Below are 26,974 nucleotides of genomic sequence, written 5' to 3' on the forward strand. Positions count from 1 at the left end.
TTTGCTTTACTGGTCCAGACCCAGACAAGTACTTGGCTCTGCTAATGGGCAGGTAGATGAATTGCCCCTGCTGTGGGATGTGTTCACAAAGTGCCTTCCCTTCAGTGGAACAGGGACTTATTCCAAGTTGTTTGCTCCCAAGACTTACATGATGCACAGCTCACCACCTAGGCATTACAAGAGAGTGGTTAACTGAAACTATGCCCTAGATATGCAATATAAAAAAGACAGGGCAAAGAGAATGAGGAAAGGCAGAGGTTGGTGCTGTCAAGTCTGGGCTGCATCCAGGTATCCCAGCTAGATGAAAATCTTACGACCAGGGCTAAATGGCAGGAGAACCATGATACAGCCTCCCTTTGTCCTTCTGTCCCTAGTCCACACACATATGCAGGTATACACACACTCTCTCAAACACACTCTTCTGTAGCCCTGAGGTCACTCAAGGGCAGAGAAAAATGGGGTTCAAAGCCATGGCAATCTTCCTTGTAGTAATGACAGGAGAACTGTGGTGCAGTGAAATTCACTGTCTGGCTGCAAAAAGCAGTGGAGAGGCTGTAAGATGGAAAAGAGTTGTTTATTTCTGTTACTGGGATGGTCTTTGGACTCACATCCCAGATGAGGAGAGTGATGTGAGCACTGCTGGAGCACACCAGTGCTGAGTCCAGCCCTGTGAAGGCTATGCAGTCTGGGCTGGGAAGACCACCATAATGTGTCTGGGGAGGATAGCAAAGCCCTCCTGTACCCAAGAGCATTGATTCAGTGCCTACATCTAGGAGGGGCAGCATCAATCCCAGCTCTGCTTACATTTCATCATACCCTATTCCCTCTGACTCAAATCCTGCTCAGCCACCACCACTGGTAAATTAACTGGCAATATATGTGCACATGCAGACAGTTCCCTGGCTTCCTTCATCCCATGGCAGTCCCATTGCACTGGGTTTAAAGTTACGCTTTCCTTGTGCCATTTATTGTCCTGCTGTTGTGACTGGCAGGCTTCTGTGAGTGTATGACAGGGTTCTGCAGCTTTTCCAAAGTGCAGCTGCAGGAACCTGAACCTGCCAAAGACGTGTTGTGTGTGATTCTGTGTGTGTAAGTGCTCCTTGTGGGGCTCCTATGCTCACTCAATTACCAGGACCCAAAGAATGATCCTAACTTTCTAAAAATACTAGTATTTCCAAACAGTGTACTTGTGTCTTCCCTACCACATTTCAAATGATCTGGTGTAGATATTTTAGGATAGATTCAAACACAGTCCATCATGTCCCTTGAACACATAACTAAGTAGTCACCTGCTTAGCTGTTGTATGCCTGCCTTTCCTTTTTCCAGGCATACCGTTCTACTAACCCACCTTGGAATTGTCATTTTTCTGAAGTTAGCTGTGGCACACTCATGGAATTGCATCTCTCAGCTGTTTTCACCACTTCAGAGTGTAAAGGCTATGAGATGCTCTTACTAGCCCCAAATCCTCCAGAGCCACGGCTATGGCAGCTTTTATGTATACACATTCTGAATCACATTTTCGCAGGCTTTTACAGGGATATGGCTTAGGGCCACGTTTGTTGTAACTCTGAGTTTTCTGGGAAATACTCTTGCTTTCTGTAGCTGCAGCATATCCGTTGCCAGTGATGATTTCTCCCCTGCAGTGGGTGTTCCTCTGGGTAGGCAGAGGAGCCTTCTTGCCCAGCAGACTTGTACTGTTGCAGCTTCTGGCTCTTGTACATATGCTGGTCTTTCCTGGTGTGCTATTGCCATATGCAGGATTTCACAGATTAGTCTGTGTTCACAATTCTCACAGATCCCCAGCTCCAAGGGTTTACTGCAGGTCTTTAATTCTGTCACATATTGATCGACTGTTTCTGCTCGCTTGAAAAGGATTGGAAATGTTAAAATGATTCATTGTTTTGTGGGATACACAGTAGCATTTTGTTATGTTTCTCTTACACGTTCCTTTCCTCCTCCCACCAGCAGCACAGAGACCAGGGCTTTCGCGTTAGTGCTTCTTTCATCTGCGCTAATTGCTAAGTGGATCTCAAACTGCCTGACAGTTTCCGTTCTCTACTGCATCCCAGCAGGGAAGGATTTAATGCTGGACCCTGTGATATGCTTGTTAGTTCTTCCAAGAGCTCCTGGAAACCACTAAAGTTCATATTTAAATTTTGTCAGAGCCACCTTGCAGAGAGAAGTTTATGTATGAGGAAAGATTGCCTTCATTGGGGCTGAACCAGTGCTGATAAAAGTGACTTAGCTCTAAAGAGTGAATCGCAGGGAGTTAAAAATAATTTCCCAGAGTATCTTCCTGTGGCCCCAGTTCTGAGAATTAGCAACGAGCTTGAAAGCCCAGCCCAGAGCCCGTCAGTGGCAGCACAGCCCCCGGGTGTGGGAGGGATTCTCTGCCCCAGACTGTGCGGGTGGGTCGGGCAGAGGTGGGTGCCAGGGTTTCCTTCCTCCACCAGCAGCTGGAGACAGCAGCCTGGTGACCCTCGAGGCATCCCCAGCAGCCAGCCCAGCAGCAGGGCACGCTTGCCCCTCGCCCTCCTGTGTGTGCTGCAGGGCTGCCAGGACACATCCTGGCTTGGCAGGGAACCCCTCCTGGCACCGGGCTGGCTCCCACGGGCAGGGAGGGCAGCCCATGGCACACGGTGATCCTGGGAGCTGCCTGATCCTGGGAGCTGCCTCGTGGCACAGCAGAAAGCCTGGAAAGGCAGCTGGGTGAAAATGGGCCCTTTGCTCCTGAGGTGCCCTGGGATCCCCCAGCTCCAGGCTGCCGGGATCTGGATGGCCATTCCCAAGCAGGGCCATGCCATGTGCAGAATATGGATCCTTCGGGGATCCTTGGAATTGCCTTTGGAGAAACAGCAGCAGCCTGCACCATGGCTCTGGGGCAGGGATGAGGAGCAGGCTACACTTGCCATTTCCTTTTCTTAAACTTCAAACGTGCCATCAGACGTAAATTATTCACTTGTAATCCCTGGAGCTGGCAGCAGCTCAGAGAGGATCCAGCTCAGGTGATAAGTAGGAGGAAAGAAAAAAGAGGAACCCATTAAATTTAAAAACCTCAGAGAGTCACAAAATGTAGAAATATATTCAGGACCGAAGCCAGGCCAGGATAGGGAAGCTGAGGGTCTGACACTCACAGCTCTCTGAGTAGTGGGGTGCCATGAAACACAGGGCTTGGTGGTTCTGAGTGCTCAGCTCTGTTACCTCTTCTAACTCCTCATGATGCTTTGTCCTGTGCCTGTGGTGAAGATGGAAGGAGAAAGGAGCAGGAAACACATGCAGACCCCTGCTGGAGTGTCCAGCCCAGACTGAGAGCAGAGCACTGCTCTCCAAGGAGGCATTTGGGGGATGCCCTTTCCCTCTCCACAGCCAGACCCTTGGCTCAGTCTCCCAAGAGAAAGTGTTGAGGATCCCCAAAGTCAAGGTGTGGAGCAGCTGTGCCACAGCATCAGCAACACTCAGCAGCCCTGTCCCCAGGGACATGACCAAGATGCCCAGAGCTGCCTTGGCTCCTGCAGCATGCTTGGAAAGCTTGTTTACTTGGTCCTGATGCAGTTACCATGTTAACTAAAAACAGAGAGCAGCCCCTGGCAAGGCATGGGCTGCAGAGAGCTGGAATGAAAAGCATTTCAAACATTTCACTTCACCAGCCTGGCTGCCCCTTTGCCCACCAGCTTTGATCTGCTCCTGCAGCAAGTGCTCCATCACCTCTGAAACAAACTGCATCCATCAGGGAGAAACACTCCCATCTCAGGCCTGGAAACGTGTCCTGGCACAGCTCCCCAGGAGCCAGCACCACTCCCCATCTGCCAGGGACTGAGCAAGCTGCAGGCACGTGAGGGATCACTGCTTCCCTGTGCCCTGCAGGAGCGTCTGCAGGCAGTGGCACGGCTGCAGCCCAGCTCAGCCTCCCCAGCACAGCCAGCCCCAGCCCCACACCTCTGCAGGAGGCTCTGACAACAGGGTGCTGGACACCCACTTAGCTCAGCCCTTCCCAGAAGTTGGGGGGACAGCTTTGGGAGACACAGGGATGCTGACAATGTCCTGGCTCAGCCTCAGTGGCTCTGCAGACACAGGGCTTGACAACCCCATGGGCAAGGTGTTCATTCTGAGCTCCATCCAGGCTGGTGGGCAGCTCTCCATTGCACGTGCTGCCAGCAGCACATTACAAATGGCTGCGGGGAGGACAAAGAGCTGTGCTGACACAGACCATGTCTGCCAGGAGACCCCTGGGTGCTCAGTGCCCTGGCAGACCTCAGCAGGGCTGGGGGGAGGACTCAGAGAGCACTGGCCCTCACAGCAGTTGAGAGAACTGGTGGCTTTAGTCTCAAGGATCTTGTGCATCCTCTCATCACTGCACACCAGCTCTCCATCCTCTGTGCTCTGGACTCAGACCCAGACCCAGATCCAGACTGAGCTTTGTGTCTCCAGCTTTTTGCAACACAGCTCAAGCTGCCTGAGCCGACTCAAATCTCAGGACTCCCTGTCAGCTCCCACCTGTGTAACTGAGGTGAGAAGAGGGGCTGCAGGTGCTGCAGGGGCTGCACCAGCCTGGCTGGGAGGAGGCAGCCTGAGATCCTGCAAGCAGGCCAGCTGCCCCTCCTGCCTTGGCTGCCCCTCCCGTGATGGTGAGGGCTGCTGGCACCTGCAGGGAGTGTGGATCACTCCTCAGAAGAGCAGCCAGATGGGAAAGGTCTGTGTGAGTCTGATAAGCGTGGCTGCTTGGCTTCCCTCCCTGGCAGGCCTGCATGAGGCACACAAGTGCTTGTGTCTGGCACTCCAGGAAACGAGGGGGCCACGTGCCCCCAGGCCAGGCTGGCATCTCTGCCCCTAAGAGCCCCCAGCACAGCTTTTCCTGCTGGAACATCCCCAGGGGGTGCAGAGGGAATGCTCATCCCCACGATGAAGGTAGGTGGGAGGTGCATGCCCTCAGTGCTCAGACACTTGGCAGATGCTGGGCCAGGCTCCTCGTGCTTATGGCATGCACAGAACCCAGTGCTGGGGCTCAGAGTGCAAAGCCAGCACCTCTTCCCTAACAGAGCTCAAGGAACTCATCCCTGGCCCAAGACTCACTGAAGGGCACGGAGTTGCTGGCTCTGGACCTCCCAGGGCAGGACAGGAGCTGAAGGCCAGGCAGGTGCTTTTCTGCTGCTTGAATTCAAGCAGACAATGGTGTGAGGGGTAAAGCCAGGTGAGAGAAAAGAACAAGGCAGTGCTTGTTGCAGGAGTGCTGAAATCATGATTAAACTACTCTTAACTTATTTTTAAAATTCTCTTTCCTCTGCAGATGGTGCAAACAAAGTGCCAAGTAATCTGCCCCCACTTTTCTGCGCAGCAAACAAGAAGCCATCGCTGTATCAAACCAGGTGGAAGTGGGCCCCTTCACCAGCAGGCACCAACCCCAGTTCTTTCACCTCCACCAAAGGCATCTCAGCAAGCCAAGCAGCTTTACCCTGCTTCACCCATGGAAACAACACAGCACCAGAGCAAGGCCAGCATGCTGAGCAGGCTGGGGGAAAGTAGGCAAGGATGAAGGATGTTTTCTGTGTGTGGAAGGGAGAGGAAGGCTTGGGAAAGAAAAGTCTCCAGATTCCCTGGGACCATGGAAACTGCTGGCAACAGGACAAACAGCAGGGTCACTTCTAGTTCAGCAAAAGTTCGTGCATGCATCTGCATCACAGCTTGCTGCCACAGTGCTGGCAGTTCTTGGGATTTAGGTGGAGGATAGATGCGATGGCAATGATAAAACCTGGGTTTTTCAACCCATTTTCACACTTGGGGCCTGTGAGATAGGCTTAACTTGTTAGGTAGGTGAAGAGACCACAGTGATGGTACCAGGAGAGGAAGCAGAAATCAAGGCAGAGAGTGGTGTCTGTGATCAGCCACATGACAAACAAAACAGAAAATAAAGCCCAACACCCAGCACTTGGCTTTTGCTCCTGCAAATCTCTCTACACCCTTGTTATCAGCAAATCCGGAATCAGCCTCCATCCCCTGCATGCAGGGAAGGAGGTGACAGGGATCAGCAAGGCATTGTAAAATTGGTTCTATTTTTACATGCACAGAAGGAATAAGGAACTGCCAATCACCTCAGTTTCCCCCTGACAGCAGGACTAGCACTGCCTGGGCAGCAGTGCCCAAACCCTTGGTTTATGCTGTCCTTGGCTGCAGAGGCAGTATGGGCCTCTCCTCGGGCATCCTGGCACTTCAGGGCCGTGAATATCCCAGGGACACCCTGGAACCACTGGTTCCTACGTGCTGGAACCTCCCCACCTCTTCCTGGCTTTCCAGGATTTCTGGGCAGCAAGGCTGCAGCTCCTGGTCTGACTCCACAGCCACAGCTGTGCTCAGCTCCCTCTCTGCAGCTCCATGGAGGGCAGGAACAGCAGCAGTCCCTTCCCCGAGGGTGGGCACAGGGGTCCCTCGTGCACCAGCCAGAGGCTGATGTTCCTGCCCAGGGCTGGTGCCCTGGTGCACATCCAGACCCCAGCAGAGCTGTGAAGAGCAGCTCCCCACAGACACTGCAGCCCTGCTCTTTGTCCCCAGCTCTTTGTGGCCTGGGGTTGCACAGATCCCAGCACCCCATCCTGCCCCGGCTGCTCGCTGTGCCACCAGGAACAAAACCCTCTCCCGAGCGGGCTGGGCTGCCTTGCCTACGCTAAATATTCAGAGGCACTGTGCACTAGCCCTTTGATCAGCAATTTATCTCTCCATGCCACAAGTTTCCTGGAGCCTGGCGTTTCCGCCCCGTGCTCAGCCCAGGTCCCAGGAGCCTCGGAGACAGGTGTGAGGAATTAGCTACAGGGACTAACGCTCTGACAGGAACCAGCACCAAAAGCAGGGGACAGAGTGTAATGTTTATTACATTTGAAGCAAAGAAAACATGTGGCCTACTTATGTATCTAGAAAGAATTAATTGGGGAGCTCCACAAAGCAGCAGATTATAAATTAGAATAATTTTCACCAACTTCAGCCCATTCATCTTGTTTCACACCAGGCTTGTCAGCTCAGCCTGATGTGGCCGAGTGCAGCCCCAGGTCCAGCTGCTGTCTGCTGGCACAGGAGGACTGTCAGCAGCCAGCCCCATGGGCACAGCCTGCCAAAACCCATGGGAAGCATGTGGGCTTGAGCCAAGGCACACACCTTTAATGGAAACAAGCCCAGAGCCTTAAGAATGGCTCCAGAGGTGCTGAGTGCCACCAGCTGCCATCTGCAGGGGTATCTGGAGCGCTCTGCTCCAGGGACTGGCCCGGGGACAGCAGAGATGCTGGGCACCCACCTTATGCTCCTCCATCCCCCTTCACTTGCTGGCAGCCTGCAGAAGGTGAGGGTCTGGCAGGGCTGTGCACACACCCCCTTACATGCCCCACCCTGGTTAGAATTCCAGGTTAGGAATTCCAGGATTTCCTGATGTGACATAATGGACAGGCCAAGGTCAAGTGGAGAAGCCTTTGCACAGCTTACAGGTCACTCCTGGGGACATCACCCATGATGTGCAGGTGCCTGCCTGAGCTGCTGGAATGTAATGCTCTGCATGCCCAAGGCACTGAGGGCCTTGGACTGACACCTTGAGGAGGGGCAACAACCCCTTTGCAGCCAGATTCTGGCACCAGGAGCAGCAGGAATCACAAACTGGCAAAGCAGCTCATGCCTGAGGTGTTCCAGCCCCTCAAAAACCAGGCCCCAGGAAGGGATCCAAGCGACCACATCAAGAAATGACCTTGAGAAGTTCCAGGGATTCTGTCCTGGAGAAAAAAATCCCCCAGAGCAGTGACTGTGTCCCAGATGGCCAAATCTCACTGGCACCTCTGAAAACAGTGGATGATGAGAACAACACTGATTTGGCCTTTACTTGCAGATCCCAAGGGGACAGCATGCAAAATACCATATGGATGCTGGGATCATTTTGCTCCAAAAGGTCACCTGCTGCCTTGCTGGATGAAGTGTTCAAAGATCCAGTGGAGATGGCTGGGCAATGCCTGTAAAGGAGGATCCATCCCTCAAGATGCAGTTTGGGTCAGACCTTGCCACCATGATCTCAGCTCTCCAGCCCTTCTCACTGATCAGGGGTGGACAGAACCAGAGGTGGGATCAGAGCCTCAGCACCCCCCTGTGCAAGTGAGAGCACCCCCAGGACAGGGTCTGCAGGGCTCCAAGGCACAGATAGTCAAGATAGTTTCCACAGGGAGGAGCAAAATCTGTCCCAAGAGCTCTCCTGGCCTGTGTTGTGTCTCCAGAGCAGCCAGAAACAACTGCCTCGAGCACTCTGGTGTGATGCTCTTCCTAACACTCTTCCAGACTCCAACGATTTTCAATTCAAAGAGACACGTGCCAATTTGTACTTGGTCTTTTTGACAAAACTATCCAGAAGCAGGAGCTAGCATGCTGCCAAGGGCTTCAGAGATGTATAGAACAGTCTTGTCTCAGTTGACAGGACTCGAAAAGCTTCATCCCGTAGCAGGGACTCTCATCAATCTGTTTTTAGCAGCTGAAACAACCTGCACTGACATAGGAGCTGTCAGGCTCAGAAAACCCACCAGAGTCCATCCTGGCAAGTGTGTGTGATGAGAATGGGCAGAGCCCTGCAGGCACCCCACCAGAGCCTGCATGAGCCCCACACCAGGTCCCTCCTGCCTCTGGCTGAGGGGGAGCCTGGGGCTGCCAGCCAGGTGCCAGGTGAGGTGCATCTGCCCCAGCCTGCTCTCACTCCAGAGCAGCACCTACCCCTTCACCACTGCTCTGTCTCAGCTGCAACCCGGCCAGCTGATAATTTGTGTTAGTTTGTTCAAATGTCATTATTAATTAGTATAGAAACACTATTAGCAATGTTAATGTATTCCAAGCAGTCCTGTGCATTGGCACCATGTGAAAGCAAAACTAGGGCAGAGACCAAGGCAGCAAAGCCAGGCCTGGGCATGGGCTGAGCCAAGCAGTGAACCAGCACTGTCCCTCCCTCAGCACTGCTCTCCCTGGGATGGCAGTCAGGAAAAGCTGGACTGAGACAGATTTGTGTTTGTGTGTGTTTGGGAATCCTGACCGCAGAAACGACCCAGCATGGGAATTTTAGGATTGAGGGAAAGGAGCTGAGGCAGGGGCATGGGGGTAGAAACAAAACCAAATGTAAAGTGGATGAATTATTTACTGCAATAAACAATTGTGAAGTCACTTACTCTGGCTCTATGCATCCTAAATGGGGGCTGCAGCGTTTCTCACATCTCCCAAGTGCGCTGAGTGATTTTTTTGCAATTGGATGCATGAGGCTGGGGTAATCTTATAAGAGACTCCAGAAGATCGGTTTAGTATTGATCATGTGCTGAATTTAAAGGCTTTCCACATCCATCTGCTGCTGTTCCTCAGGTGACAGCCCAGCAAAGATCTGGGTGCTCACTGGGCCCCTGCACCCCAGAGCAGCCTCATTTGGCTGCAGCCTGTGGCTGGGCTGATGTTCAGGTGGGGCCAGCAGAGCCACAGAGCTGCTCCCAGCCAGATAAAGTCCCCCAGAGGATCAGTCTGCTGGGTAGCAGGGCTGGCTGGTTGTGGATTGCAGTGGATTGTAGCTCAAGCCCAAAGGGCCCCATCACAGGGTGACTGTGCCAGCAAGAGCTTGGAAGAACATCAATCCTGGGGAGGCAGGGTGACAGGAACAGACACAGAGAGATAGAGGAGTACACATGGAGCAGGACCCCTGCCCATGTCTCCTGGACTCTGCAGGCACATGAGTACAGAGGGTGAGCCCAGACTCCAGAGACAATGGCCTGGCAGCAGGACAGTTGCTGTGACATGCCCACAGATGTGACAGGAAGAGGGAATTTGGGCATGATGGGACTCTTGGATATATTTCATCATGACGAGGTTTTAGTTTTCCTTTTACTAATATGCATTTTGCAATTTGTAATGGAGCCATGAAAGCTGTGAGCCACGTTTTCCAAATGACAGCCTGTTCTATGATGCTAAAATATAAAGTGGTTTTTTTGCAAAACAACAAGAGTTAAATATATGAGAAATCTACTGATTTACTGAAATAGGAGATGTGCAGGGTAGGAGAACAATGACACCTCCAGGTTCATATTTACTTAACAAAGGACCTGTATTCAGATAACTCTTGCTGGCATACTCATGGAGGTTGAATGGCTGGAAATAAAGATACAACATAAAGAAGCCCTCTTTATCAGCACGGAGAGCACATCAGGTGCTTCTTCAAAATTTCCAAGCAAAAATAAGAGTCCAAAAATCCATTTTGCAAAGCTGTCAGCTGGGGTGAAGTGGGGCTGAGCTGTTGTCATCTATGGGTAGCTCTGCAAAGTGCTGAGAGGCAACAGGGCAGGGCCCAGACAGGACCTCAGTGCACTGTACCTGGTAGGTGCTTAGATGCAGATCTTAATTCCAGACATTGATAAGGCACCCAGTTCCTCTGCTGCTGTTGTTGTTGCTGCTGTTGCTTTGTTTTCAATAGCTGCAGTTAAACATTTAACCTTTACATTGATGGAATGACCCAAACATGTTTTTCCAGGCTGGCCAGCAGTCAGGCTGCCTCACAGTGAGCAGAGGGATGCCTTTTCCTTTCAGCCTGGCAAATCAATGTGCTGGGTGGCTGGCAGACTTGCAGGTGTCCCCTGTTCAGAACACATGGAAGGGCCTCAAAGGTAAGGCACAAGCATTTCTTCAGACTGCCAGGTCTAACAAAGAGGTGGGCACAAACCTCTGTCCTCTTGGCAAGCAGAAGAATAGCAGCTCACAATCTGGATGCCATGCATCTGTCCCAGCTTGGAGGCTGGCTCTGGCTGGTGCTGTCCCCTGCCTGTGGCTCTGCCAGCAGCTGAGGCATCTATTCATCATCCTGGCATTTTGGATGGCACAGAAAGAGTTACAGGAAGGAGCAGCAGAGTAATTGTGAGTTAATATGGTCCCATGTTTTTTACTACTCTCAGAATATTAAATTGATTGCCTGGTACCGAAGGCCAGAAGTGTCACCTCTCAACAAGATGAAATCTATGTAGCCTGTGGACAGGGGAAAGCCAAAAGATTTATAAAGGCATCCATAAAATTAACATTTGAATGAGGATATGGGAGAAGAGACCGTGAGCTGCAGCAGCAGCAGGTCTGCAAGTACCTGCCACCCCTGCATTCAGAGCCCAGCAGGCACTGTTGGCTGGGTGCACCCTCCTGCCTGACCCAGTGGGGCTCCATTGCCAGAAAGGGATTGCCAGGAAGCTTTTGGGAGATGGCAGCATTTTGGTAGTGCCATGGGGAGTAAGTGGCAAAGGGCAGGAACCAGCCAGGTCTCCTTGGGGGAACCCCACTCTCCACCCTCAGCTTCCTGCGTGGCTCAGTGTGTGCTGTGGGGACAAGGGGACACAAGTGCACAGATGGGCCCAGCAGCTTTTGGGGTGCACAGCTGCTGGCACTGGGGTTCATCCAATGCTCTGCTACACTGCCTGTAAAGCCAGGGGCGGGGAACCTCTGGGCCTCTGCCACTCCTCTGCACAGCAAAGAAAATACTCCAGTCCTACCACAGAACTGTGGCCAGGGAGATGCTCTAGAAAGCAGAGGTGCTCCTTAACTAAGAGTTAAGGTTGTTCAGCCTGAGCAAGAGAAGTTTCTGAGGAAGCCTTAGAGCCTCTTCTAGTGCCTAAAGGGGCTCTAAGAGAGATGAAAATAACTTGTACAAGGGTGATGGAATAAAGGGGAATGGCTTCCCAGTGACAGAGAGCAGGGTTAGACAGGATATTAGCAAGAAATTTTTCCCTGTGAGGGTGGAGAGGCCCTGGCACAGGCTGCCCAGAGAAGCTGTGGCTGCCCCATCCCTGGAAGTGTTCAAGGCCAGGTTGGACAGGGCTTGGAGCAACCTGGGGTAGTGGAAGGTGTCCCTACCCATGACAGAGTGTTGGAACGAGCTCATCTTTAAGATCCCTTCCAACCCAAGCCATTTTAGGACTGTGTGATTCTGTGACCCCACAGATCTGCTATCGTCCCATGGCAGTGCTTGGGGCCCCACACTCAGGCAGCCCAGCCCATCCTGCGTTGCACAGCTCAGAGTTGCACCCGTGGGCACCTGGGTGTGTCACAAGGGTGTGAGTGCTCAGCCGCGTGTCCCGGCTGCGGGCGCACACCTGGCGCAGCCGGAGCCACGGGCGCTGCTGCCGGCGGCGTGACTGCCGTGCAATTAAAGGAATGAAATGTTTATACAGGAATAAATCTGTGTTAATGAGCTGGATCCTGCGCCTGCCCTGACAGGCTCTGAAACACAGCAAGGAGCAGGGGGGAAGGTTCAGCTGTGCCAGCAGCCAGCAGCCGGGCCTGGGGATGGAAGTGGGGAGGAAAAGGGAAGCAGAGCCAGGCAGGTGGCTGGTGGAGCACAAGAGCCACCAGTTCTTTGATTTCCCTTTCTAATTCCCTGATGAGGAGTCAGCAAGAGAGACCAATCCCATGTCAGGCTGGCTCAGGCTCTGGAGGTATTCGAGCTGTTTCCTTCCCTGAGAAGGGAATTGCACCTTGCTCAAATATTTAGGAAGAACAGAAATGATTTGGATGGTGGGAACATGCTGCTTTGGGCCCTTCCACCTAGTTGGCCTGTTCAAAACCTTTCCTGCTCAGTCCTTTCCTGAAGGGAGCAGCAGAAGCTGTGCAGGAGGAAATCCCTATGCAGGTCATCCTTGCTCTCCTCCATTCCTCAGAAACACCGCACTAATCCCAGTCGCCTGCCTACACGGGAAGCCACGGAGACACAGAATCCAATTAGCTTGAAATCCTGCTCTGGCTCCTGCACAGCATCTCCCTCTCACAGAGCTGTGGAGCTGCAGAGATAAACAGTGCATTAGGATTCCAGTGGGGTCTGGCAGGAAGGATGGCTTTGGAAGTGCAGTGCCAGCCCAGGGAAGGAGTGAGACACCCGTGCACCTTTCCCAAACACCTCCCTCCACCTCTGCCTCGCACCAGCTCTTCATCCTCACTCAGCCTGCAGCACCATTCCTTCAGCTGAGCCTGGTGGGAGCCGAGGGCTGAGGCCAGAGCTGGCAGGTGCCCAGGCTGCAGCACCCACCCCTGGGATTTCACAGGAATAAGATGGCATCAAGGCCAGTGCCAGGGCTCATCTCCTTGCCAGGGCACCTCTGTGCCCAGAGAGCCCTTCTGAACCAGCATGGCACATGTCACCCTCAGCTCCCTCCTCCAGCAGGGAGTGGCCCTGCATGGCTGGCTCTCCAGAATAATTTGGGGGACAAAACAGGTCCCAGTCCCACAGAGAAAGTGGGAAAAGGGACTGAAAGTGGAAATCCTCCCCTGGGGAAGCCAAGCACAGCCTTTAGCCAGGGCCCAGCAGCGTGCAGGAGGTACCTGTTGCTAAGTCTGTGCCAGACCCTGGTTGGACCTGTGGCAAGGAGCCTTCTGGGCTTGATGCTTCCACTGCCAAGCCTGCTGTAGCCACACTCCTGCTTGCACCCACTGTAAATTACCTGCTTTGCATTTTGCAACAGCAACTTAACAGTATTAATTCATTGTGTTCTGTCTTTAACAAACACCATTATCATATCACCAGCCAGGATTATGCAAATCCTGCAAAAGGAATTATTTCTCTCCCCAAAGTCACCTTGATTTATCAGTTTTAACCCAAAATGAAATAGTAAGTTGCTTTGGACAAACTGTTAAAAACATGACCACACATGACCAGGAGTCTGTGATGGCCCCAGAGGGCACCTGTGCCCAGCTGGTGACCCTTCACAGTGACAGATGACACAGAGCACAGCTCTGTGCTGGCCCCCACTGAGTGGAGGTGGACCTGGACCAAGAGCTGGGGAAACAACCCCCTTGCAAAATACACCTGGGATAACTCTGTGGGTCCATTCCCCAGGCACAGGGCCACAGGGGCAGGGCAGAGGCTGAAGAAGTATAGAATCATAGAATCCCTAAGGTTGGAAAAAAACCTCCAGCATCATCAAGTCCAGCCTTTGACCAAAAACCACCACATGAACTAAACCATACCCTAAGTGCCACATTGAGTCACTTCTGGAGTTCTTCCAGGGATGGTGACTCCATCACTTCCCTGGGCATTCCACTGCCTGTGGGGCCGGTAACAAGGAAACTTTGCAAAATTGCTTTAAGGATTGTCCTGTGGCTGCCACTGGTCTGTCACCATCCCTGTCCCTCCTTCCCAGGCCACCACTGCAGGCTGAGCCTGTGTCACACACAGCAAAGCAGTGTGTTCTCCCACACAGGTGTGGGTGCTGCTAGGGATCAACAAGCAAACCTGCATTCCACTCCAGAAAAGGGCTCTGTAACAGGGCCCTCAAACAGCTGAAAGCCTTTGGCCACAATTTCCTTTGCTGCAGAGATAAAGGCTTCCCACCCCTCTCATGCTGCTAGACCTGACCAGAGTTGTCCCTCAGCAAATAAGGAGGCACTTGTATGATTAAAGGTAACCTTTTCTCCATTATTTGTCAGCAACTTGAGTCAGTCCTTCAGCAGAGGGCGAGAACAGCACCCTAGCAAGAAGAGACAACTCTTCTTTCTCAGGGCAGACAACAAGACTCTGCAATCTGAGTACAGCCTTTTCTTCCAAAAGGAGCCAGGCCTTTGGTTAGTGCTTTGCCCTGACAGCCAGCATTACTTTATGTGTTCCAGCTCAGTGCAGAGGGGCTATTCTGAGAGAGATCTGCTTCAGATTTCATTAACTATGAACGGTAGCTACGTTAGAGTATATAAAAAAAATCCCCCAATTAGTTCTAAATAATTTTTACTTTCAAATTCAACATGTTCTGGCAGACAAAGAATCAAGGGCACCAACTGTGTGTTGGAGCAGCATGATTGCAGTCTGGTGAATTGAAAAGCCACAGACAAGTGGACACTCAGCAGCTCTTGTGCCTAGGGCTCACATTTAATTCTAGCAGAGGATGGGAAATTCCTCAAAAAAAAACCCCATACTGTGACAGAGACAAGGATGAAATTAGGCACTGGCAACCTATGGTAAAATACAGCTTGGTAAAAGATTATTCCCAAACCAAACACTGAAAAAAGACCTTTTAAGGAGTCCCTGCACTGTGCCTGGACATCATTGCTGGTACACCTGAGCCCCCAAGGTTTTGTGGGGACAGAGCTGGGGACAGGCTGGCTGGTGCCTGTACAGTGCAGAGACTTTGAGGAGGAGCTGAAAGAGCCTCCTTGGCCATCCCAGAGCAGAGCCTGTGTGCTGGTGGGAGAGATGCCTCCTCCTGGCACAGCACAGGACTCATGCTGCCACAGTCTTAAAATCAGACTCATTCCTGCTCTGATGTGCTCAACGTGCTCCCTCCTTGATCTCTTACAGCCTCCTCATCTTCTCAGCCTCTCATCCATCCTTGACCCAGCTCCTCATCACCAGCTCTTACTTCCAGCAGTGCCTGATGCCTTCTGATCATTTCACACCTTTCCTCATGCTGACCTAATCCAGGCTCTGCCAGGCCACCACTGCCCTTGCAAGGACAGAGGGAAGCCTGGAAAGAGGGACTACATCCTCCTGGCCTTGAGAATCCAAAGGATGAATCTTCCCAGACGTAGCCAGTCCTGCCCACCTTGCAGCTGGGACAGTTCCTCTGCACAGACTCCCTCAGAGGCAGCCCCGCTCTGCTGAGCATGGACAAGGCAGGCCAGAGGCTGGGAAGGTGGGTGCAAAGCTGGAGCACAGGAGGGATGCAATGGCAGAGACCAAAACAGGGAAGGCAATTCAATTTTCAGAGGCTGTCCCACCAATTCAGCTCAGAGAGATGATAAGAAACCCATTTCCAGTGATAGGCACCCTAATCCCCAGCCATCCTGCATTTCCATTTTTGAGAGGCGCTGTTTCCAACAGGGAGGCATTTTCCCATCTAGGTTTGCTAGAAGGGACAGCAATGGATTAAATACCAATTTTTCCAGCACTGTTTAACTCCCTCTGTGCCTTCTCCTACCACTTATGCAAGTGCTGGATCACAGGGAATGACTGCTGTGCTGTACCCTTGGAGCAGGAGCACAGAGCTTGAGGCCTCTCCCAGGCTCTTCCCAGTGGCCTGCAGTCTGAAGAGACAGGGAAGAGGAGAAGAACATGACAGGCATCAGCAGTGCAGGCAGAACAGCTTAGATCAGGCATTTATTATTGCTTAAGGCAGGACTCAGACTCAACTGCGGCACGAGTCATGCAGCTAAGTTTACATCCAGTGTCAAAACCATTAGACAGGTCCAAAGTGCTGCAAGACTGACTTAAAATCACATTTGGAGGAAAATAGCCACATAGAGAAAAAGGGAAGCAAGCTATGCAGAGATGGCCATGCCCCTCACGTGCCCCCCATCTTCACAGTTTAAGCACTGTGGTCCAGGTGCAGCCTCCAGGTTACTGGAGAGTACAAAGACAACAGCAGCACGGATGCTGAGTTCCAGCATCAAGCAGAACTTCTTCTGTCACTGGAAGCCACTAAGCCACAGCATTTCTTGGATGCCAGCACAGCCTTTCCCCATATGCTTGTAGCCAGAACTCTGATTTGTACCAGCTATCCCAGTCCTCTTCCTTGTTCCATTGCCCTCACACTGTGCCAAGTTTTTCCATTTATTCCTGTTTCCTGATATCAGGGCTCCTGCCCACTTTTTGAACCAGTCCCTTGGGGAGCTGATGGGCCTGAGACTCCCAGTCCTGCTTCTACAGCACAACTTTTTACCCTGGCATCCCACCCAGCAGCTCCCTCCCAGACACGATAAAACTCCCACCACAGGGTAGGAACAAAGCCTGGATGTTCTGACTCAGCCTCTCCAAACCCCTCCCTTGACCCCAGTTGTGAACTGAACAGTTTTTCTGGGAAGGGGAGCCCCAGACAGGAGCTGTCTCTCAAGCTCAGGGTGCTGAGCCTGCAGGAGGGAGCCCTGACTGTAGTCAGAGCTCTCCCACTGCTCCACACGGCTCCAGCACCAGCCACAACTGTCCATTCATCAACCACTAAACAAATGGAAATTTAAGGGCTCATGGCTCTATAACACAGAAAACAATTCCCTGTGCATTTTTACGGCGCTGTAATTTATTGGATCAGAAATGATGAATGGCAGCAGGAGGGGGCAGGGCCCAGCACACAGGGGAGTGCTGATGCAGTGGAAAGCAAAGACAGATGTGTAGCTGAGGGCAGGGGAAGCCCCCAGGATTGCTGCTGCATGGGGCTGGGGGAACACCACCATCTACAAAGACTAATTCCCTCCCACACCTTGCATCCCTACCATTCAGTGCAGGATCTGTAGTAGAGGCTTCTGTAAGAAACATCCACACGAGGAAGAGCAGAGTTGGGCTCCTGAGAGGCACAGCCTCACGCCTCCCAGGCAGCCTTTGCTGGCAGCTTTGCAGATTCAAGGCACAAGCAAGAAATGGAAAAAAGCTTCATCCCTGGGGAAAGAGGAGCACCTGGTGGAAAAACAGAGTGTAAACGTGAGCACTACAGCTCCTCCCCCATGTAATCTCCAGCTCTGGAGTTTGAGCTGCATTCAGCAGTAATTGAAACCAGGCTCTTTAACACAGGTGCCAATTACTGCCTGTTAATGCAAGGAGCACTGATAGATACAGCAATTACACCGCTCTGCAAGGCTGCAGAGCACAAAACGAGATGGAAGGGCTACTTATGCCACTGGAGGTGTTGTAGGACAACTCTCTGCCCCAGCAAACCTCTTGCAGTGTTAGACTGGGCAGGTTCTTGCCCTCTGGCTGCACACCTGCATCTCCACCTGAGTAACAGCGTGCCCTTGCCACAAAGAGGGGAAGGATATCCTGTGCTGTCTCCAGTAAAGAATTACCAGCAGGTCAAGGGAGGTGATTCCTGCCTTTATTCAGTGCTGGTGAGGCCGCAGCTACAGTGCTGTGCCCAGAGCTGAGCTCATCACTACAAGACACATGGACATGCTGGAGTCCACCAAAGGGCCATGAAGATGATGAAGGGCCTGGGAGCCCCTCACATCTGACAGAGCTGGGACTGCTCAGCCTGGAGAAGACAAGGCTCAGGGGGAAACTTGTCAATGTCAATAAATACCTGGTGGGAGGGTGGATAGAGAATCCAGGCTCTGTTCAGTGGTGCCCAGAGACAGACACAATGGGCACAAACCGGAACAGGAGGTTTCCCCTGAACACCAGGAACCACTTTTTCCCCTGAGGGTGACTGAACAGTGGCACAGGGTGCTCAGAAATGTTGTGGAGTCTCCATCCTTGCAGATACTCAAAGCCATTGGGACACACTGCTGAGCAGCAGCTCTAAGTGACTCTGCTTGAGCAAGGACTTGGGCAAGATGACCAATGGCCCTTCCAACCTGAACCATGCTGTGATGGTGATCTCCAGCTGTTCATATTCTTTCTTGTCTGCCATTTGTACACTTCTCTTGCCCAGCTGCCTTCCCCCCTCCTCTCTGCTCAAAGCCTCCCCCATTCTTTGCCTTCCTGGGGGTGATGTGGCAGTGAGGAAGGGGGCTGAGGCAGGCATACTGTGGCAATGATGGCAAGAAGACAACGGAAAGTGCAATTTTCAGAAAAATCCTGCAGAGATCCAAGAGTGTGAACATCAAAATGTGCATACCCCAGCAATGAGCAAAACCAAGAGAGCGCCAGTGCAGCAGCAGGGGTATCAGAGGCAATTATTTACCACTGCAGAGATTGCAGATGAATGTGAGCCCTTTAAAGGCCCAGGCTGGCAGTAACCAGCACTCCTCCCATCTACACCCCGAGCTTCCCCTCACAAGGCACCAACCACAAACCGTGTAATTAATGCTACAGAGATGTTCACCACTCAGAAACGAGAAACAAAGCACATCTTGAGGCAGCCCTAGTGCTGGCACCAGGCCCCACATTGCTGCTCTGCCTTGCTACTCCTGTGTGTTTTGGAGACAGGCTTGCTTCCCCACAGTAAGCCCACTGGTGCTACATGCCTTGTTTGCTGGGCAGAGGACCAGAGGAGTGCAGGGGGGTCTGCAGGGATACTTTCTCCTTGCCCTCAGGATGTTTACAGTATTGAAATTTTAGCAGGAAGCCAGCATCTGTTCTTCAAATAAAGAGGTCTCCCAGGGGGATGTGTAGGGAGGCAGAATCATCACACATGTAAACACCTGGTCTTACAGTCAGGAACAGAGTTTGCGGAAGGAGTGCAGCACTTCTGAGACTCATTCAGCTTTGCTTCCTCTGCTTAATTAGCTCAAACAGCATCAATATTCAGTGGCAGCCCTCCCTTGCCAGGGTGGCTGTGTCGGTGTGGGGCTGGCACAGACACAGCCCTGAGCCCTCCCCAGCACACGGGTCCCTGGCACTGCGCTGCTCCCGAGCGCTTCCAGGACATTCAGCCTTCACACGCTTCCTTTCAGGAAGGGGCAGAACCAAACTCTGCCATGCAATGCTTGTCTCTACTGAAAACTACTTCCCCTACAGTGGCCCCTGGCTTGGGGCTGGTCAGAAAATGGTCTGCACAAGCAGTGAGCTGCACCACTCCTCTCAGCCAGCCACAGGGAGCACAGTGTGGCACCAAGAGACCTCTTCAAGGCAGAGTCAGGGCCCTGTGCCTGCACACACGGCTGGGGGCTCCCAGGGCTTCCCGTCCCACTGCATCAAGCCAAGCCTCAAACAACTTCAGCAACACCAAGAGGCCTTGCCTGCCTCTGACCAAGGCACTGCAAAGGCACCCAGGGCTATTCCAGAGGCAAACAGGACCTACTGGTACTCCCAGCTTCCACTACAATCCTGCCAATACTTCCAGCCTCCCTCCTCAGTAGACTCCAATCTTCAATCTTACTTCTTCATGACTACAGTCTGTACCCCAACACTCACTACAGGATTCTGCATTCTCATTTATTTTGTGCCATTGCTGTAGCACCCCTGTCTCTCTCCTCCAAGTCCTTCATCTTTGTGTCTTTTTCCATTTCCAGCATTTTCAATGCACAGAAGGATTTTTTCATTATGTGAGAGGGTAGGCAAAGGTTCTTCCTCCTTTCATTAAATATTAGTGCCATCTTCAAGCAAGATGGACAGCATTCAACAGATGAGCTGTGCTGCTGCTTTAACACTCTGCTGCACTGCCCTACACCAGCACAGTCCCTCCCCACCCCTGCCAAGATTGCCCACAACTCTGCCATGCTCCAGGAGCTCTGAGACAGAGCTGGAGTTCTAGGATATCACTTCTGTCTTAAAAATGAAACAAGGCTGGAAGCAACAGACTACGTGGTTCTACAGGTCACAAGCACAATTGGATTTCATATTCAAGCACCACATCTGGTGCAAATTCTGGCCTGAGAATGAAATTGCCCTTGCCTTGGGTTTACAGGGATCTGAAATCTCAGTCTGGGAGTTACACAGCAGAAGGATTCCCAAGGTTCAGTTGTAGGTGAGTGGGAAGTGAATTGAAGGAGCAGCTGTGATACTGTTGAAGACGTTTCATGTGCAAAGATTGACACTGCCCCACATCAAGCACAGAGTATTTGGGGCCAGGAGCCCACAGCTATTGGCTGGTAAACAGGGTGAATCCTGCTGGAAGCATCACAAGTCCCAGTTATTGGAAAATACAGCTAGGTCCAGACCAAGTCAGCCTCAGCTCCAGACTTGATGCACAAAATCCCTTGTTCTGCCAGCCTGGTGTGGACGTGCTGCTTCAGTAGCTTTACATGAGGAAGCTGCACCACCTGCTGTCTGCTGTGAAGCCAGTTACCAGAACATGATCAAAGATGATCACTAACAACAAAAGTTTTCTTCAGAGCCAGTTTTTTTACAGGACATGCTCTTGATTAAAGTCATCAAGAAAGACTTCATATCTGAAAACTAAGAAGCAAGATCAACAGAGGGACAGTTTAGTCAAAATGGCTCAGGCTCTCAAACAGAATATGAGAAGTTCACTTTAATACCCAGCTCCTGCCAGAAGAAACATTGTACTGCTATCCCTTTGGGAAACTCTGTCAAGTTATTTCTACTCCAGAAACTACAAAAGCTAGCACTGAATAAAACTTTGAAAGATGTGGAAATTCTGCCATGCAAAAAACCAGCCACCTGCCCAATACCACTTGAGGCTTAGCAGCAACAAAAGTGACATCTTAAACCCTGCTATTCTTCCTTCCTGGACTGCAGCATTACCTGATCCAACCAAATGGGGCAAAGAGAGAAGATTCTTATAAAAAGCCACGATACTCAAAGTCTTCTTAGGATATGGTGCATTAAGGCAGAGCAGTCAGTACATTCTCTTGGCTGGCATAAATATGAGAGGCTTCAGAAAATCTCCCAAATTCTAGAGATCAATGACAGCTGGACAAGTATTTTGTGTGCCAGGCCTTATAGGCACGCAGTAGCAAGGTCAGTGGAGGACTAAAAGGAAAGGAGTTGAGAAGACAAATGAACTCTGCTTGATGAAGCATAGGTACAGAATGTACAGACAAAAGTGATTCAGAAAAAGAGTTTATTTAAAAAACAAAAAAATCCCCTCAAAACCCCACATACTTTCTGGTAAGTTTATTGCTCAAGTTAGATCTCCTGTGACACTGCTCATTCTCCTCTTGGCCTGTGGCACCAGAAGTACTTGTGCACCCCTGTCTTCCCTCCAACCAACATCATCTGGAAATGTTCATCATTTTCAATTGGTCCCAAATACCAGCATTTAATTCTGTCCTTACTATGCACACAGAACATGGAGGTCCCCAGGCACAAATGGTCCTTCTCACTGGGACAACTCTAGGGATTTATTCAGTCATATGATCCACCAGGATGGAAGTTTCTAATTTGCAGAAACATTTAAAAAAAAAAAAAAAAAAGCAAAGGTGCATCTACCTTGTCCTTTGAAGTCAAAACTTAAAGAGCAGTAAAATCAGGCTGCAGTCCAGACATGTCCATGTTCACTCTACAGCTCGTGGTCTACACTCTCAGTAAACAGCCTCCAGGATCCCCTAATGAACTTTTTACAGCTTTTCCCTGTCTCACTTCACCATTCTACATCCCCTGAACCAGGGCTTGTCCCCCAAGTTCCTGTCAAAGGGATACTGCCTGTTTCTTGTGCAGCATCTACAGATCCACACTGCAGCAGAACAGCAGAATTCTCTCACCAGGCCCTGGCTCTGCTCTGGGTGGTCACAGAGACTTTTGGACCTCCATCCTGGATAGCTGTCAGGCAGGTCTGGTTACAACAGAGCAGGTGGCTTTGTGCTTCATGTTCAATCAGTTCTGTTGTGGGGTTTCAACCACCTCTTCCTCTTCCTCACCGTGTTCAGGGTGGCGCAGCAGCAGCTCCAGGTCAGGGTCAGAGCTGGCCTCTTTTTGTGGCTCCAGTGCTTTGTCACCTGCATGCAGACAGCTCATTTAGTGACAAACTTGCTGGAGCTCCCACCAAACCTGGCTCTGTCGAGGAGCTGGAACCAGACACAGCTCCTAGTGAAGCAATGAGAAAGCCTTCAAAGAAAGAGACAGTGATTTTAAAACAATCACCTTTGGAATTCCTGGCTTTGAGAACAACGTGAAGAGAGATTCCTGACAGGCAGACAGCAAAGCCCAGCCAGTTCAAGAGACTGAGGCGGTCTCCCAGTAAATGTGTGGCGAGGAATAAAATACAGATTTCCTGTAGAAACAAAAAAACCATGACAAGTGGCAGGGCAGGACCTGAGGAGATATGCATGATACATTTTACAGCTGAAGCCTAGATCAAGATGTCAGGCTGCTAAATTTCCATCAGCACATTCTTTCATGCGCACAGAGTTCTAAAAACAGTTTCTAGAAACAAACAACCTGTCAAACCAGGATGTAGGATTTTAAGTCACCTGACTGCATAGCTCAGTTACAGGGGAATCTTGCAACTTCTGGATCAGAGAGATTTCATATATCACAGTTCAGCTCAAAAGTATGTGTGCTGGACTCCTCTGAGGAAGGGAGGATGTGCCAAACTAGGTTACAGAGACAGCTCAAACCAGTGGTTTGGTCGTATGCAGGTCTGACAGAAGACCTTGCCCTTCTTACCCCTCCTCTCTTCCACACCATCTGCTGCTCATGAGGGCAATGTGTTTTAGTCTGTCCCATATTCCAACAAACTTTGATCATTAATGGTATTTTTTATAGAACAGCCTATAAACTATAAACTAGTTTTACAGAACTAGTCTCTGGCTCTTTTCTGTCAGGGACCAAGAGACTTCACTGCAGAGACTGCAAGGCAAAGCATCAAGCTCCTGTGCAAGGAGAACAAAAACAACAAGCAATAATTTCTAAGGATCTAAGCAAGCTCCCACTATGTAAAGCCCAATAGGGATGACTCAGTACTTGCCTTCTAGGATTAGCACAGGAACCATGCCTTACCTTAAAAATGCCAGCAATGGAAAGGGTGAGGCTAGATGTTCTGGAAACCAAGAGGAACTCAGAAAAGCCTAGACCAAAGGCAAGAATTCCACCCAAGAACAGCTTCCCTACCAGAGAGAACAGCATTCCTGCTTCATGGAAACGGAAGAGCTTCTCTGATATGGACAAAGGCAGGCCTAGGAACAAGACAATGAGTAGCAGAATACCATTCCCAGCTCCCAGGATTCTTCTTAATAAGATTGATGGGGTGGGCTGCTCACATTCCAGTATCAGGAGGATGTGGAGCCAGTTCTTCACAGCCCTTACTTCCACAAATGTGGCAGGCTACTGCTTCTATGCATTCTTTATTGTCCTGCCAGCATAATATAAATCCAGGTCTCGAGCTACTTTGCAGAGTTCATAGCTGTTTACTTATCTAAGTGAATTATCTCGAACAACAAACTGCTAACCAATTTCCCAACCACTCTATAAAGCTATCCCTGCTTTCTCTAATTAACTCACGCACCCTCAAACACCGCAAAGAGTGGGAAGAGCCCCAGGAACATGAGCGGCTGCAGGTGAAACATGATATCAATGGGATTCTGGAGCCCTGAAAGAGGAGAATCAGTGACAGACCAGGCAGCAACAAGCCAGGGAATAACACAGGTCCCCGAGCCTTTATTAGCACCATTTCTAGACATAACCTTATTTGTGATGCCCACACCTGCGCTGCTGCAGACACCAAACCTTCATTACCCACCAAGAGATAGCCTGTGCCCAAGGTTTCAAACACTTTCCAAGAGATGTTTTGTTGCTGCAGCAAGGGCTATCACCTCTCTTGATTCCCCTCCCTGTTTACCAGCACCACCACCCCCTCCTAACACCCCACATACCCAGCTCAGCCTTCTGCATCAGTATCTGTGTGAGAGTCCAGCGAATGCCCCCCAGGAAAGAGGCACAGAGCACCAGCACAAACCCCTGGGCGTTGAACTGTGTGGACTTGTAGGTGAACATGAAGAGTCCCCCAGCGATGAGCAGAACCACCAGCAGCAACGTCACCCTCTGCAGGAGAGCAAACACAAGAGACAGGCATCTCCTTCCTTTCAGATTCACCCACACAATTGCATCATTCCTCTGCTAACATGTTTCTTGTACACGCACTGCCTATTTCCCTGGGCCTGACCTCCCTCCCTAAAGCAGTGTGTGGAACCCTTACCATTTCCTCCAGCTTGAAGAGCAGTGAAAAAAGCAGGATGAAGAGAATGGCAGAGGATTTGGTCATTGTGTAGCTGTAAGGACCAAAATACACTGTCAGATTCCTTCAATGCAGCTCTTCCCATCAAAGTACTAAGAGGAACCATCACCCATTTCTACATTGCTACCAGCAAGCTATCACAGACCCTGCACGCTGACCCACTAACCAAACACCTGTTCAAGAAACAGACCCTGCCAAAACACTCTCCAAATCCCACCAGAGGCTCCCAGGGAACGTGGTGCTTGTACTCACAGGGAGACAGTGACGTACAGGAAGCTCCAGTTACTCAGCCCAATATCCAAGGAAGTTGACAAAGCTAAAGAATCAATGAAAAAGTCCTGAAGTTAACTGCCTTCCATGACATTAAACAAACCCACCACAAAACCTTGCTTCATGGCCACAAACATAGATAGCAGAGCAGACCCAGGGGGGAAAAAAAAGCTTCCCTCAAGTTAATTCTCCAGAACCAACATAACTCAGATATTCTCAGCTCTTCATGTTTTTTGTCCTGTTCCCTGTGACTCAAGTTGGGCTCAGCATTGCACTCACTCAACATGCATTACAAAAAAAGCCAGAAATAACTCTTGCCCTCCCTGTGACTGAAAGTGATTACAGATTTGCATAAAGTCTTTCTTGAATGTATCAGAGCATGATAACTTGTGAGTCTGAGGGCCACTGCAAGAAGCCTGAAGAAGCAACAATTATCCACATACAGCCTTAACCCTGGTGCAGCTTTTGGTACAGTTTATTCTCCTTTCTATGTAAGTTTTCTACCACAGGAAACAGTGTTACTGATCCAAGGGCAGGCCATGCTGAAAGGTAAAATTTCTGCAGATGTGGAGAAAGCTTTTTTCAAGAAACCATGGGGCATGTTATGCAAGATACTGCAAACCTTGCCAGAAATCATAGACCAGATGCTGTTCTGTGGGAGCCAATACAACACACAGCCAAAAAACTGCAGTAGCTACAATTCTGTGCTCCGAGTAGGAGCTTCACTCCTTGGTCTCAGGTACAGCTCTGTGTGCCATGAATGATGAATTCTCTACCAATCTCCACCCTGAGAAAGATGCAACACACGGCTGGATACCAGTGTTAAAGAGACGATGTAACTTGCAGAGACAACTCATCAAGGCACTGCAGAAGGTTCTCATTGTTCGTTCTCATGTGCCAGTGGCTCCTTCAGAAAGACTCGTTCGGTGTGGCCTCTCCCTATTCTCACAAATCTTTGCAATCAGCAATGAAGGCAGCAGGAAGGCTGAAGCTTTAAATAGCATCCACACCTGCCCTACACCTGGTAGGGAAACCCAGGGGCCAGAGCAAGGGCTGCACCCTACAGCTCACCCTGTCCCAGGGATTGGCCCCGAGCATGCCAGGCAGACAAATGGCCCTGGAAGCAGGCACAGCACCGTGGGCACCCCTGAGCAGCCTCACAGAGCCACAGAATACGCTGAGCTGGAAGGGACTCACCAGGATCACTGAGTCCAACTCCTAACCCTGCACAGGCACCCCAAGAATCCTACCCTGTGCCTGACAGCATTGTCCAAATATTCCTAGAACTCAGTTCTAGACAACTGCCCCGGGGAGCCTGATCTATTGCTCAAACACCCTCTGGGTGAAGCATGGTATTTTTCCTAGTATCTAACCTAAACCTCCCCCGATTCACCTTTGTATGTTTTCTTGGATCCTGTCAATGGTTACGAGGGTGAAGAGCTCAATACCTGCCCCTCTGCTTCCTCTCGTGAGGATGCTGAAGACCACAACGAGGTCTCCCCTCAGTGTCCACTTCTCCATGCTGAACACACCAAGTGACCTCAGCCGCTCCTCCTAAGACTTCCCCTCCGCTCCCATCAGCATCCTCGCGGCTCTCCTCTGGATGCCGTCCACCAGCTCAGTGTCTTTGTTACACGGCTGTGCCCCGTCCCCGTGCCCTCCCGAGCCCGTACCTGCGGGGGCGGCCCGGCGGAGGCAGTCGGCCCAGGACAGCGCTGCCCGCGGCCGCCCGGAGCGGCACCGCGCCAGGGCACGGCCGAGCGCCGCCAGAGCGAAGATGAGCAGCAGGTGCAGCAGCGTGACCAGCAGCGGGAACGGGAAACTCTGCGGGACCGACAGCCGCTGTCACCGCCGCCGCCCTCCCGCCGCCGGCAGCCCGCCCCGCCCCGCCACCCCGCACCTTCATCAGCCACTTGTTGTAGAAGGTGATGCCGATGGAGAAGCCGTAGTAGAGCAGCACCAGCGGCGCCGCCAGCGCCGCCCGCCCCAGGGCCGCGCCGCCCGCCCCCGCCGCCATGCGCCCGGCACCGCGCCGGGACAGCGCGGGCGGGAGGGAGCGGGGATGGGGTCGGGGGGATGCCGGGGCCGCGGCAGGGCAGGGCAGGGCAGGGCAGGGCAGGGCAGGGCAGGGCCCGAGCGGGCCGTGGCGGCGGGGGAAGCGGGCCCGCGGTGACGTTGCCCGGCGGGGCGGGGAAGGAGCGAC

General features: G+C 51.5%; 1 protein-coding gene and 3 long non-coding RNA genes across 8 annotated transcripts; 2 read left to right on the plus strand and 2 right to left on the minus strand.

Annotated features, from left to right (window-relative positions):
* Positions 1 to 287: 287 nt before the first annotated feature.
* Positions 288 to 5,922, plus strand: LOC147650161 (uncharacterized). Its single transcript, XR_015276965.1, has 3 exons — positions 288 to 4,906; positions 5,038 to 5,189; positions 5,286 to 5,922. It is a non-coding gene; the product is annotated as an uncharacterized LOC147650161 (long non-coding RNA).
* Positions 5,923 to 6,837: 915 nt separating this feature from the next.
* Positions 6,838 to 17,464, minus strand: LOC147650162 (uncharacterized). 2 transcript variants are annotated; one of them, XR_015276962.1, is made up of 2 exons: positions 17,204 to 17,464; positions 6,838 to 10,996 (listed from the first exon to the last, which is right to left on the minus strand). It is a non-coding gene; the product is annotated as an uncharacterized LOC147650162 (long non-coding RNA). The 2 variants fall into 2 exon arrangements; XR_015276963.1 differs by having other exon boundaries at positions 9,122 to 16,021; positions 17,204 to 17,431.
* Positions 14,286 to 18,074, plus strand: LOC147650163 (uncharacterized). The gene is made up of 2 exons (XR_015276964.1): positions 14,286 to 14,408; positions 15,297 to 18,074. It is a non-coding gene; the product is annotated as an uncharacterized LOC147650163 (long non-coding RNA).
* A 3,302-nt stretch (positions 18,075 to 21,376) lies between these two features.
* SLC35H1 (solute carrier family 35 member H1) lies at positions 21,377 to 26,921 on the minus strand. 4 transcript variants are annotated; one of them, XM_086852425.1, is made up of 9 exons: positions 26,672 to 26,921; positions 26,445 to 26,595; positions 24,754 to 24,817; positions 24,463 to 24,535; positions 24,140 to 24,308; positions 23,773 to 23,856; positions 23,268 to 23,443; positions 22,410 to 22,539; positions 21,377 to 22,264 (listed from the first exon to the last, which is right to left on the minus strand). In XM_086852425.1, the coding sequence occupies exons 1-9, from the start codon at positions 26,786 to 26,788 to the stop codon at positions 22,143 to 22,145; spliced, it is 1,086 nt and encodes a 361-aa protein (XP_086708551.1). In that variant the 5' UTR covers positions 26,789 to 26,921; the 3' UTR covers positions 21,377 to 22,142. The 4 variants fall into 4 exon arrangements, with proteins under 4 accessions (XP_086708551.1, XP_086708549.1, XP_086708548.1 ...); XM_086852423.1 differs by having other exon boundaries at positions 23,379 to 23,443; positions 26,672 to 26,848; XM_086852422.1 differs by lacking the exon at positions 23,773 to 23,856 and having other exon boundaries at positions 26,672 to 26,841.
* Positions 26,922 to 26,974: the final 53 nt, after the last annotated feature.

This window comes from Cyanistes caeruleus, chromosome 16 (genome assembly GCF_971803275.1).
Source record: "Cyanistes caeruleus chromosome 16, bCyaCae1.hap1.1, whole genome shotgun sequence".
Lineage (NCBI taxonomy): Eukaryota > Metazoa > Chordata > Aves > Passeriformes > Paridae > Cyanistes > Cyanistes caeruleus.

Coding starts and splice junctions, on each gene's coding strand:
- SLC35H1 (XM_086852425.1), bottom strand. CDS start 26,788: ATGGCGGCGGGGGCGGGCGGCGCGGCCCTGGGGCGGGCGGCGCTGGCG. Junction 23,857..24,139: donor GATGCAGAAGGCTGAGCTGG/GTATGTGGGGTG, acceptor CTCCTCTTTCAG/GGCTCCAGAATCCCATTGAT. Junction 22,265..22,409: donor CAAAGCCAGGAATTCCAAAG/GTGATTGTTTTA, acceptor GTCTGCATGCAG/GTGACAAAGCACTGGAGCCA.